The 13,997-nt window shown below is 43.8% G+C and overlaps 1 protein-coding gene across 1 annotated transcript in view; it reads left to right on the top strand.

Moving 5' to 3' along the window:
• Positions 1-13,140: 13,140 nt before the first annotated feature.
• Positions 13,141-13,997, top strand: part of adamtsl4 (ADAMTS-like 4) — a 43,469-nt gene continuing 42,612 nt past the window's right edge. Inside the window, exon 1 of the mRNA XM_080471284.1 lies at positions 13,141-13,331. Coding sequence (XP_080327410.1) covers positions 13,282-13,331 — 50 coding nt within the window. The 5' untranslated portion in view covers positions 13,141-13,281. The remainder of the gene's footprint in view (positions 13,332-13,997) is intronic.

Below are 13,997 nucleotides of genomic sequence, written 5' to 3'. Positions count from 1 at the left end.
TCTACTTCTGTTCTAGAGACATCTTTTAGTGATGCTGAGGAACTTTTATGATGTCAGCGTGGAGATGGAAACCACACGTGTCAAATGCCACCATTGTTTAAAAACTGTAAATTTCTAAGGATCATTTGTCACGAGAAGCTGCTCCTGGTTGTTTGCTTTATCGGTTTTTAACTAAAAGCTCGGCCACATTCAAGCTACCAAACGCTGACCTTCATTTCTTTTTGTTTCAACACTGGCAGTTGCTGCACTTTTCTTAAGAATGAGTGGATTAAGCTGGAAAAATAGTTTATTTGCTACCGGAGGCTGCTTATAAGGACTTTCCTTACATTTCTCATATGCACCACATGGATTACCTGCCTCATGTAAACATCTTCACCCCACACAAGACTTCTCAATGTGATTTACTTAAGCAGGTGTAGTATTTTCTATATTGTAATGACAATAGCGTGTATCTGACTTTACTGACAAAACACAGTGGAACATTTTTTTCTTTATAATAAGGAAAATCAACAAAACTTTGATTCGGTCCCTTTTCCAGTACTTTTGTGTTTATCACAATTGAGATTTTTGTTTTTAACTCATGAAAATCCTTATTGATTTAAACTGTTTCACTAAAATATGTTTTGTCACAAAAGCATCACAAATAATTTATCACTCAATGATCGCTCACTTTTTAAACAATAATATGAATAGTTTGTCTTGATCTTGGAATATTGACCGGCTCTCTGACATTTGAAAGATTGAAAGGATTCAACGCTTATTTTAGATGTGAGGCCACAAACACTTCAGGTGGATCCTAATGTTGTTGGATCTGTAAAATGAAAACATAATGACAAATAAAATGTTTTTCCCGAGACTTCCTTCCACTTTTTAAGAAATTTGGCCATCCTATCTTTCTGAAAAGCTCCTTTAATACTGATGTGGGCAGTCAGAACAGAGAGTTGTTTTCACAGACTTAGTGGGCAGATGAGGGGAATTAATAAAGTTAATTTCTTTGTTGTTTTTAGACATTGCAAGGTCATCGATTATGAAATCAAAGTTGTGTTCTCCCTACACTGGAAGCCTCTTAAAAAAAAAAAAAAAGAGTTGAAGTCTGACCCAGACAGTCCTGCCACCGGCCAACATTGCACAGTAGTTGTGTAGTGAGGACATAGACCATTAACTCGACTCCAATCTGTACGAGATAACCGCATCAGGCTCCCTTCACCCTGATCGTTTCCCCACTGTAGCCACCCTCCACCCTGACTATCTCTTCCCATTACACACACACACACACACTCAATGCAATCCTTCATTCAACTGCTGGAGTCGCTCAGAGTTCATTGGAAATTATTTTTAGTGAAAGGGACTTGCCATCGAGCAGAGATGCCGTGGACTCCGTCCAAAAAAAAGCTTTTAAATTCACCATTAAGGGAGACAATAAAGAGGATCCATTCATGATGGTGAAGAGAATAAATACAACAGTGGGCTGTAAGAATAGTCCTGATGGGAAAACTATAAAGAAAAGTCCTTCTATTTAAAGCAGATTTATCTGTCCCGGCAGCAGTCTGATGACCACCACAGTCCTGAGTATACGCTTGTTTTGCGAGTTTTATTCTTGCTGAATTGAAGTAGCTCACCTGGAAATGAGGATTTGATAACATTTATGTAAAAACCAGATGACAGCTGGTGCTGAGGTTTTCAATCAATCACCAGTTTTGCCAAAAAAGTGTCTGAAAATAGTTTGAAAAAGTTCCTGAGGATGTCTGGATGTCCTCTTTTGTCTTGATATATATGATATACATGGATGATAAAGAAAGTGGATTCAGCAACTGTTTGGCTTTTTGTTGCTTTGAAAAGTATTTTGGATGGTTAAATTGTAGGTTGGATTTCCGATTACATGGAATTAATCACGATTGTTCATCTGCTTAAAATCCTCACTCCGTTTACGACGCCAGTGGCCAGAGAATGTTTTCAATGTGGTGAAATGACAGATTTGGAGATTGTTGCTCTCCTGGAAGTCCAGCTTTAATAGAGGGGGGCAGGCTGACGTTGACCCAGGCGGGAAGGCCGAGCCTCACAGGCGGCCTGGAGGAAGATAAACAGGCTCTTATTGTTCTCCTGGTATCACAGAGAAGCTGTCAGCCTGTGTGATTGAAGGCTGAACCTCCCAAAATAGGCCCTGGGAGGCCGGGCAGTCTTTCCCTTCCACCCGGTTATAAATAACCCGTGTGTGTGTGTGTGTGTGTGTGTGTGTGTGTGTGTGTGTGTGTGTGTGTGTGTGTGTGTGTGTGTGTGTGTGTGTGTGTGTGTGTGTGTGTGTGTGTGTGTGTGTGTGTGTGTTTTAGAGTAGGGCGAAGAAAGAAAAGGGAGTGTGTGAGCAGAGGGGGAGAAATATGAGCAGTGCCAAGGCGCCTTACAAAGTGAAGCCACTGAAAACAATCGCAGGAGGTTTGAGAGGCTCAGAGGCAAACGGTGACACAGACCCAGTGGTCAGGACCCGACACTGACCTCCCCCTCATGCTCACACACACTCAAAGTCCCCAACACACTCCCCCAACCTGCAGGCCTCGTATTGTGTGTGCGTGTGCGTGTGTGTATGTGTGTGTGTGTGTGTGTGTGTGTGTGTGTGTGTGTGTGTGTGTGTGTGTGTGTGTGTGTCTCCATGCCATCAAGTCAGTGGTGTTTGTATAAGGCTTTATAAATTACCACCCAAGGGAATATCACCGGCTCATTCGGACTGTTGACTTTCTTCAGCAGGTGTGCCGGCCGAGGGTTTTTTTGTTTTTCATGTTCAGACTGTGATTTGTGAAGAAACCACAGGATGAGATATTAGTCAGAAATACCTTACCTTTTATTTAATGTTTGAAAAAAAAAGAAGAAGTAAGTCAAAGGTTTATGTTGACACTGTACATTTTAAGGTGGACCTTAGAACATCTGTGAACACAACACTCTGAAGTTGCAGCTAAAGTCACGTTGTGTTATGGTGCAAGTGTAGTGAGTGGCCACTCCCGAGTGCGGCCCTGACACCTCGGTTACTCTCAGGGATGAGCTAAAAACTATTCTGTAATCAGAGGAGATAGGCCAGGGAGAGAAATGTCAAAAATGTCACTTCCAATGCAAAAAATGGTAACTGGACTTCACTTATATAGCGCTTTTTTCAACTGCGTCAGCAGTTTCCATTTTAATCATATCCACACATACATTCACACACCAATAGAGGCAGCGGCAATGCAAGGCGCTGTCACTCCAAAGGGAGCAATTTTGTTTTTCAGTGTCTTGCTTATCGGCACTTTGGCATGTGGACAGGTGGAGATGGGAATCAAACCTTCCGATTGGGAGATGGCCGCTCTACCAACTGAGCCATGCCAACTGATGGAGGAAATCTACCAACGTACATGTATTTGATGTTTTTTACCTTGCAATGAATTCTAAAACTTTAATCTTAATTAAGAAATAAGTAGACTTGGCACAAACATGCTTAAAATGAGCTTCATCCTACCATTTCCTGTAATACCAATAATAGGTTAATGTTTCAAAATGATCTCATAGTGTGGGTATAAAGGCAGAAATATTCATATTTGGTTCAATATCTTCATAAACTACCAGGGGCTCATGGTAAAAGTGATGCAGTGTTTTGTAAATCCAACTTTGAAAGGGCTTTAACCTCTCTAAGGAATATTTCCTGATAAACCCCCAAATGTTTGTGGACTATATCAAAATGAGGGGGAACAAGGCCACTAAAATAGTTACAGGAAGAAATAACACAGTTCTCTCAATTTCATGCTCAGAAGTCAGGAAATCACAAAACTGTTTGCTGGAGCAGCTTTTGGACCCGATTGATGAAACTAACTAGAATACTGTTAGATGTTAAAGCCTTTTAATTTCAGCGTTTATTTCCCCATCAGTGTGAGCAGCATGGCAGTGGCAGGCCTATATATAAAGCCCTACCGCATCATTTCCACTTCCAATAACAAGAGGAGTTGCATTATCCCCTCAAACCACACACGGAAAATAAAACTGCTTTAGTGCACAGAGAGACACATCTGCAGTTTGGTTTTTTTTCCCCCTGTGAACACAGCTGAGGAATTAGCAGATATTCTAAAACTTGTTTTGATGTAATACAGATTCCCACATGAATTATTCTGTCAGAAAGATCTCTGCTTTCGACTTGGATACCCCCAAAACCTCAGGCCACCCGCGCTGCCTCGGCTCTCCTCCAGCGACTCCTCCAGCGACTCCTCCGGGTCCAGTCGCTCAGCTCAGAACCGGCTCCTCGCTTCATCCTCAAGCAGTTTCCGAGTGCGTCGCTCCGTATTTGATCTGGCTGCTCTCTCCGCCCGTCAGCCGGGCTCCACTCTAATCCACCCACATGCAGTTTGCGCCTTTGATTTCTTAACTTGCGCTTGGCTCCAGATTAAGGTTGAAGTAATGGACGCTCCCTGCATGTTCGCTCTGGCGCTGAGCTGGTGATTGGGCCAAGTCGTATTGACAGAGACACACAGATAAGTCAGAGCTCGACACAGTGGCGTACAGTCTCCGGCTGGCCTCGGTCTGCTCCGAAGTATGTCTGCTATGCTCAACGCTGCTGACCTGATTTCCTATCCTGCTCTCATCGGAGCGGGATACCTACAGGGAGCAGACGGAGGCCACGGAGCGAAGCGCTCCCTCCAATCAAGAGCCTCTGTGTGAAAGAGGCCTTGGGTTTATTGTTCTAGCCAACCTGTTGAATCGCTCTCCAGAGGGAGGAGTCTACGGGTTCAAGGGAAGGTCAGAGGTCGTGTTGACTCTAAGGCCAGTTTAGTAAGCAAGGAGAATAAATCAGCCCCTCGGTGAACTTAGAAATATTTACTGTTTTCCTCTTCTAGCGCCTCTCTGTAGAATATTACAGAGAAAAGAGCACCGGTTTTGAATTTTCCTGCCACAGTTTGTGCCAACACCATGTGGAAGACGCCCATGCTCTCGTGTTCCGAAAGCTGTTGCTGCTTTGCTGCGTGAATCCAGCAAGACTGAAAAGAAATCTGGAGGCATAAAAAGGAAAAGCGGAGGACGGGATATAAATCTGCACTGAAAGACTTCCAAGATGTAAAATCACCATTCACATCTGACAGCTGATTGCAGCAGGAAGGCGATTTACTCAACAGAAACAACAAAAACGCTGGAGATGAACTGTCTCAACATCACCTATCCTCTAATAATCGTGGACCAAAAGTTAGAATTATAGAAATTGTTTTGTTGGTGATTTTAAACACTAATTCCTTCATTGCAGACATGTGTTTTCTCTGCTTAAATGACATTACCATATTCATTCAGAAGTTTACTCCAGTGGTGCAACTTGTCCAAATCCACGATTGACTGAGCCTGTTGAATAAGAGAAGGAGGCTGACCTCGGACCGTGACCTCCGGTTGTTTTCAGGATTCCTGCTTTTCAGGAGTAACTTAAAGCGGCTCGTATGGAGCTGGAGGAAGGCAGGGTGCAGGCGAATCTCCTGCACAGATGTGATTTGTGGCACGTTTTATAGATTAGGAGGATTTATCTTAAAGGCACCACAGCAGTTGTATTGGTGTTTGTGTGTATGGTAAATGTAGGATTATTCTTAGCTTTGCATGCGTGTGGTCACTTGTTTTTGCGGCACTAAACTAAACTGACCTTCTGTTTGTGCCTGAATGTGTTTCTTTTTGTATTGATGCATTTCCTGCTCCAGCTTCTGATATAAATATACAGTAAAAATACATTTTTATGTGATATACAGGCTGAAAATAGGTCTTAAAAGTGTAACAATGCTTGAAATTAGTGGGTTTATTTGACATTTTGGGACATAAGATTGACACCTGGTGATTCATCCTCAGCAGTATTTGTCCAAAGGTTGGAAACTAAACTACACCTCTATAAGTCTTTTTTGTTTGTGCAAAATGCACAAGCCTGCACAATAAGGGCTTTCTGATAATGCACATTTCCTCACATGACTGAAATACTTGGAGAAATCTGCATTAATCCCCCTGTAATATTTAACAAACAGCAAGTTCCGCATCGGATTCAGACCTTGGATAATATTTAGGCAGCTTCGGTTCAGGTTGGATTACTATTCAACCGAGGTGGTCCAAATTCCTCAACTCACCTTGTATTATTTGTTATGTTGTAATTCGATTAAATGCAAATTTGTGTGGGAATATGCATAGCTGAGGCAGGTCAGGGCCTCTCCCACAGTCCAGCATTATGAAGCCGTCCTCTGCTTCTCTTGTGTGGAGGTCCGGGCCCCCCAGCACAAACTGATCCAGTGTCAAGGTTTGTTTCTGCTCGGAAGCAGGTTAAACTGCCCGACAACTGTGTAGATATACCCAGCCTAATTATTTTGACTTTCTTTAGTTTTTTTTTCATTTTTTACTTTTTTTATTTGATTATACATGCAGGGGGAAAAAAGCAGTTTGGGAGCATTTTTCTCTTCAAGATTAGGCAGATTTTAAAGATTGCTCAGTCCACATCTTTTTGGCACAGACTGAAATGTCTTTGCCGTGAGATGAATCTGCCATGAAATGTCATCCAGATCTTTCTGGTTTCCTGTGGGATGAATCTTGTTGACTTTGGTGACCCCGATTTTTCTTCTTTGACCTCCCTAACCCTAACTGTCTGACTTTTTGATAAATCGCTTTGTAATTTGCTTCACATATTCATGCTCCGCTCGGGATAAATCTTCATGATTGTGACGGTTCTCTTTCAGGATTGTACAGAGATACTGCATGTTATTTGAAGTTGAGGTACTTTTTGATACAAATTATAGAGTAAACACTCAGATATGTGTCATTTCTTTTTAACCTAAGTAGTTACTTTGCACCTCGAGACCAAGACATGAGGTTCACTTTTCTTTGCTGAGAGTGAAAGTTTTGTCAAACTTAATCAGAACTGAGAGGACCAAGATCTGTCATCAGTGCCCACCATCTCAGCCATGAATGAGCAGGACAGGAATTTAGAAGCAGCAGCAGTTAATTGAAACGCGAGCTGTGCCACAACACTCAGCAGTCTCTAACCAGTCGACCAGAAACATACCGGAGCGCTTATTACCCAGCTACGCTGTTATGTTCCATCACTCGGTGTGTCCTGTTCTAAACATGGCTGAACCGAGTAGTGTTCATACCATACGTGCCCGTTCACACAGACATAAATCCCTTTGTTTGGTTGTTGCTATGTGTATATATGTGACCTGGTGGCTTCTCTCAACAGGCAACAATTGGTCTTTGTTGGAATAATTGGAACAAGGTTATTTCAGCAGCTTCCTCAGCCAATTAGGGCCCAACTCACCCCCCTACCCCCCCATCCTCCTCATGTCCTCATCTTGCCAGTGTGAACTGTAACTCCACATTACAGCTCAACGCTCATCTCTGTCTTTTACCCCATTCAAACTCTGAGGGTTTTATGTTTACGGTAAAGACACTGAAGAAAACATTTGTGGATAAAGCAGGGAACAAAAACACTGAGGAAAAGTTGGTTCACAGTCCAATACCATAAAGACAATCACTAGTGTTTTTGAGTAAACCAGAGGTTTGTGGTATAATAGTTGAATCCAAGCTTAGAATCTCTGTCAGCTTCAGCAAAATTACTTCAAAATAGCTGACATAAGAAATCTTCTCTATGTTTGTTGGTCGGGCCTCGAAGACGAGCACAGACCCTACAAAACCTTCCAATCATTGCCTTTTGCTATTATCATACGTACATAAAGGAGTCCTATAGACTGAGGGAAGCGTCAGTAGAGACAATGAGCTGCCAAACGGTGTCGCCTCCGGTTCAAGCTTAAGCACACAGTTTTATATTTCAGTCATTTGAATACTTCACACCAGGAGTCATGAGGGCTGTGGTTCCATCATCAGACTTACAATTATCACAGAAAGAATAGGCAGTGGCACATGTTTTATACAGTTGTTTATGAATGGCGGAGGCTGTGCTGGATTCAGTGATATCTGGCATTTAGAGAACAATATTTCACTGAACTGACATATGATATCTGATAGAAAGTTCCCATTTAATTAAAGGGGAAGGACTCCAGAAAAACAGTGTGACCAGTTCTGTTGTATGTATAGAAATTGTGACACTGAAATAGGAGGTGCAGAGCTGAGGACATTGAGGTTTTCACCGGGAGTGAACAGAATGGACAAGGTTAAGACTGAGTACATTACAGCCATGTAGGGAAATAGATGCTGAGTGTGGAGCTGCTAAGGAAGAGGAGAAGAGGAAGGTCAGTGAGGGTCATGGATGCAGTGAGGGAGGACATGCATGCAATTGGTAGGAAGAAGGAGGATCAAGGAGATATTGGAGATGATCGGCTGTGGCGACGTCTCACGATGAACCTCCGAACATTTCTCTATTGCCACTCAGTGTATACTGACGGCTGCTGTTTGCACTTTCATACAAGTTAACTTTTTGTAAAAATACTTTCAGTGAAATCTGAAATCCTCTCGGGCCAGACTGTAAAGATGTCAGCCGATTCCTCCTCCGAGCACACACGTCCTGCTTTGATCTGGACCCTGGCACAGGATTGGTGGAATGGAGCAAATATTGACTCCATCTGAGCCAGACAAATCACTCCGCCCCTTCCTGCCTTCTTTCTCTTTCACCCTCCTTTACACTTGCTCCGTTCCCGTTTAATCTGCCATTACCTCTTTCTCTCACATTCCCTTTCATCCCCTTTCTGCTTTCTGTGCCTTTATTTTCACTCCCTTTGTGTCCTTGTCTGTCATCCTCTCTCTCTCTCTCTCTCTCTCTCTCTTTGCTCAAATCTTCTCAGGCTGTCACTACTGTTAGGTCAGGCTTCTCCTCCTTCTCCTTCTCCTCCTCCTCTCCCTCCTCCTCCTCCTCCTCCTCCTCCTCCCAGCTGCCTTCACACAGTCCAGTCGTCGGCCTGTTTGAAGTTTGGGTTTCACACTTGTGTCACTTGCATGTCTCGTACGCTGCCGTGCCTGCCACCTTAAATCTCGGCGCACACTTCTTCACTTCCTGTACGTCCACAAACAAAATGTGAAGGTCTTAAGGATGGTATGTGCCAGCGTGCTTTCATGTGATGTTCATGTGTGTTGCAGCTGTATACTGTCGATTACAGAGAACAGAGTGACTGATTCAGGAATGGGAAGAAAAAAAAAACCCTTTTCAACCCAAAATCTAAAATAAACGTTCTTCTTTCACCGTGTGGTTCTCTGTTTTTCTTTAATGTGGCCTGTCTCTGGTGTGAGTTTCCAGAACAAGCCTGAAGCTGGAGTTGTACTTCTACAAAGAATACACGTAAACATCTTGGTGAGTCTTTGCAGTAGAAGGTGTTATGAGTTACCACATGCTCAACCTCAACACAATGATTCAGAAAGTTGTTCATACAACAAAAATAAAAGTGGCATCGGGGGGAACATTAAAGTACACTACGTTTTAGAGTAAATAAGTGGAGATCTCAGGTCTCTGGATCATGCTCTTTGATATGGAGAGATATTCTCTAGAGATCATTGCATCAATCCTCCACCCATCAATCTCTCATATAGTGCTTTGTACATTTTAGTGTTGCGGGGAGGCTGAGGCTAAACCCAGCTACGGATACACCTCGGACAGGCCGGCTGTCTTTCAAAGCACAAATGCAGAGTGACAGACAACCACACAACACATCTTCAGGCTTTTTGGGAGACCAGGAGGTCCTCACATAGGAAGTGCATGCAAGCTTAACACAAAATAGACCCTGATGCTAGAATTGAACCGTTCTTACTAAGAATGGAGAGTCCTAACCACTACACATACATGCCATCCTATACAAAACCTCATTGCTGGGATTTTTTTAATGATCACAAAACAGGTTCTTCTCCAGCTCCCTACATCCTTTGACAGATATTTCGCTTGTTGAGAGAAAACTTTGCCCTGCTGGTGGTGCCAGAGTGACAGTCAAAAAGTCACCCAAAGAGTTTGGCTCCATATTCTCAACATGATCGTTTCAGGGGTTAATCTGTCAATTTGCATTAGACTGGTACGATGGCAACACATTTTTCGTCCATTTTTCAGAAAACTGCATGTTTGTTGAAGCATGTTTGGGGCCCGACTTTTCCTGTCAGAGACTTTTAGCACTTCCATGAGCAGGACTTATGTGGCCCCAGGTTTCCTCAGTTTGACCTATTTATGTCACCCTGCTCAGCAGCTGCCTGTACAGGACGCGGCCCGCAGAGGTCCAGCCCCGGGGCCTCGGCCACTCCGCTGGTCTGAAGAAGCCTGAAGGCCTCATTAACTCAAACAGTAAAAGGGTCGTTGGCCCTGCTCTTCCTGGGGCCTGAGGCTGGGGTGTGAAGGTGTTTTCTGGATGCCGGGTGTGTGTACATGCAAGAAGTTTTTTTTTAAGTGTTTTGTCCCTCCCAGTGGGCCCTGCCACTCTGATCTGTAGTGCTATTACTCAGATCAGTCAGCCGAGACAAATAACAGATCCGTTGCTGCATATAGACCTTGTTGGACACAAGCACACACAAACTCACGATATCTGTGAGCTGCGGTGCCCTAGTTGAGTCAGACATTTTGTTAATCAGTGGGCTGTGGTCAGTGGTGTGTGTCAGCACGCCAGCACATAACTTATTGCTCTTCTCAGGGATCTAGAGAAAGAGAGAGAAGAAGGAGATGGAGAGAAAAAGAAAATGAGAAAGAGCTCATGGTCATGGACGGCTGGTGACCATGGCAATGACCTCTGGCTAATTGTAGTTACTGATAGACACGGTGCTTAGAAGTACAGCGATATCAGTTTCACTAATCACACACTGAGCACACACACACCCGAGACGGCTGCATAAGTGTCGGTGCATATTTATCCTCTGGAATCTGCCCTCATCCTTCCCGATCCGCCTTTTACATTAACTTTTTTTTATTTTGGCAGATTCTGATCGTAAGCCCTCGGCGTAAAGTGGTTAAAGGCTTCGCTCGTTGGCTTTGAAGTTGCTGATCTCCGTCACCATCGCTGTGTCCGTGCTGTAGGATGCCTGTCCAAGAAAAGCAGCAGCGGCCTGGCTCTGGGACGCCTCAACCCGTGGGTGTGTGTGTTAAAATGTGTCCGACCATAACTGACTTCATACCCACCCTCCTCTGCCCTCACATATTTCTCTCACATTTTCACTTCTTCTTTCTGTGGTTGCAGGGTGGGAAATGTTAACAAGGTGGTTCAAGAGCAGGATCACTAAGGATCACAAGATGGTTTCTTTGACTCCTATCTCACTTGGCTGATACATATTGCAGCTATTCAGAAACAAGAAAATACTTGAAAATGCGCTAATCGATGACCATTTAATCTTAAAATGGACTGGTATTTTACATGTTGTTCCAAGATTGTAGCAATAATGCCATTTTCCAGATAATGCAAACAATAGAACAACATTTCTGTCTGTCCTTTTCCCCTCTTTTCACTTTCCACTCATGCACTTAGCTTCTCTTCTGTCCTCTTGACTCGTTGTGTCAGCTGAGTTCTTTTTCTTCTCTCCACTTTGTTTGTCATGGAGAAGATGATGATGTTTTCTATTACAGCCTCATGAAGCCATGCCGAGCCCTTGGGGGACTTCAAGTCACGAGTAAATAAATGTAAACCAGATCCACAAAACAAAATGCCCCAAAGTGAATAGATAAAGAAAATGAGTTTAAAATTTTTTTTATTTTCCAGATGGTCTGACTTGTTTAGTGGCTAATTACAGTTAAAACAAAGAATGAATCACCTCTATTTTCTGTACTTAAGCATTCAACAGCCATTAGTTTTTGATTAACATCACACATTCCCATTCTCATGATCAAATTGCACTCCTGATTCATCATTGTATAATAAAAGTGCCAAATCTGATTCTTTTTTGCTCAATTGTGCAACAATAGATTGTTTTAATAAACCATAAAGGTGTGGTTTTGTTTTGTACTTTTCCATCTTTTGCATGTTGTTTTTTTGATCATGATTCCATTCATGCATGTTCTCCCTTTGACCAATTCAGGGTGGTGAGACAGTGTAGCCCAACCAAGCTGACTATGGGCAAATCCTGCACAGGTCAAGTTATCAACAGGACAAACAGAGACGCAGACAACCACCCACCCTCACATTCACACTTATTTGCTATTTTGAGTCAGAAAATTACCTAAAATCCATGTTTCTGTGCTGTGGGAGGAAGCTTGAGTAGCTACCTGTAGAAAACCAAGGTTTGTTGGTTTGAAGCTTTATAAGACAAGGCCTTCCTGTAAATAAGCTCCCTGAAGGATTGAGTAAAGCTCCTGAATCCTGTTGAGAAGGGTTTCTTTGTGCCGCTTTTTATAACCCTGCTGTCCTCTGCAGGGGAGGACGGTGGCAGATTGAAATAAACAATGTGTAAACGCGTTGGCACGAGCAGTTTTCACATCTGCTTCAGTGTTTACAACCCACACACAAGAAATTACACTTAGAGTCATGTCTCAGATCCAGAGATCACCCTTGGATGCGCTTATCTGAGCTCAAAGAATGCCTGGTCTCCAGTGTTTAGACGTGATAAAAAAGTCAATGAGATTACAGACATTTTGTATCATTTATTGCCAGTAAGTTGACAACCATATTTCAATCCGATACACAGAAAGATTTCCCACTTTGAACTTGGCTCAGCAACTTTCCTTGAGAGCAATTTGTGTTTTTGTTGGCACGATGACAAGTCCCTGATGCTTTGTACTCCAACCCCCAGTGAAGCATTGCTTGCTACAGATGCTGCCAGCTCAGGGTTGTTTCTGACTATATGGCCAGATCACTACTACTGATCACTGTGACCAAGTACAATGGACCATTCTTATGGAGGATTGTGAAACTAAGAGAGCGGCTCTGAAGAGTTGTTATAGCTTAGTCAGGGCCCAGTGTATGTGCGTTAAATGAGAGAGCGAGAGAGAGAGAGAGAGAGAGAGAGAGAGAGAGAGAGAGAGTTGTGTAATATCTCCATTTTTTGGTGTGTCTCCTATCTGTCTCCCCCCTCGCTGCCTCTCTCACTCTCTCACTCTCTCCTGTGGCCCCCTGGCTGCCAGGCGTCACACTAGTTTATAATAAGGACCCAAAAAAGTTGGAGAGAGACAGAGCGAGAGAGAGAGAGAGAGAGCGAGCGAGCGAGCGAGAGAGAGAGAGCGCTGAACCCTTCCCACTCTCCAGAAATCACGGGGAGTGACTGTGACAGCAGGAAGGGGACAAAAAGAAAAAAAAGAGAGTGTGAGAGGAAGCTGAAGTCCTCTCAGGACCTGATCACGCTTCAAACAGCCCTGTTCGGACCGGAATTGATCGCTGATCAGAACTGATCATCACTTTCTGTGCGCGCGGCAGTCGGATGTGTGGCGCAGACTCCAGAAGCATGCGGCGCCTCGACTCACTTTTCAGGTAAAACTTTTGATTCTGGTGCACCCCGCTGCCTCTCTCTCAGTCTGCATGTACACAACTCCACATGGGGAGATTTCCATCCCCCTTTTGAGACTGGTGTTTATTGTAAGCGTGATTACTAATGTAAAAGTCAACTTTTGGGGTTTCTTTTACGCACAATGCCATCTGGTTGCGCACTGACCGCTTCGCAGGATATATGATAGGAATTTACCCGAAGGCATCTGGGTTGAGGTTTGAGTCCCCCCCTTCCCTCTCCTCGGGGTGGATTTTTGTGAGTTTCCCCCCTTGATGTAAATCTCTCTCTCTCTCTCTCCACTTTCTTCTCTCCGTCCCTGCGGCTCTGAGTTTATTCTACAATGTGCCACTGTAGCGGCCAGGGAAACGTGGACGCGGGTAGGGGGTCGTTACTTCGGCCTGAGCGGCTCTGTTGTGTCGGACTGTGCGGGACCTTTGTCTGTGTTTTTCGGGGTAATTGTGTAGTCTGGTGTGGAGGAAGCTCCCAGAGACCGCGGCGGTGCACCACACTGGGAAGACGGGACCAATTACTCCGACTACATGTGGCTTGCGGACTGGTGATTGCGGTGATGGTTTGGTTCTCCTGGTGAGCGCTGAATGTCCATCTGAGCAAGTCGTTTAGGATCATGTTCAGCCCATTTTCTTTCCTGG

The sequence above is a fragment of the Lipophrys pholis genome (assembly GCF_963383615.2).
Source record: "Lipophrys pholis genome assembly, chromosome: 9".
In the NCBI taxonomy this organism is placed as follows: Eukaryota; Metazoa; Chordata; class Actinopteri; order Blenniiformes; family Blenniidae; genus Lipophrys; species Lipophrys pholis.
Note: the sequence above shows the minus strand (reverse complement) of the source record. Positions and strands in the feature narration are given on the sequence as shown.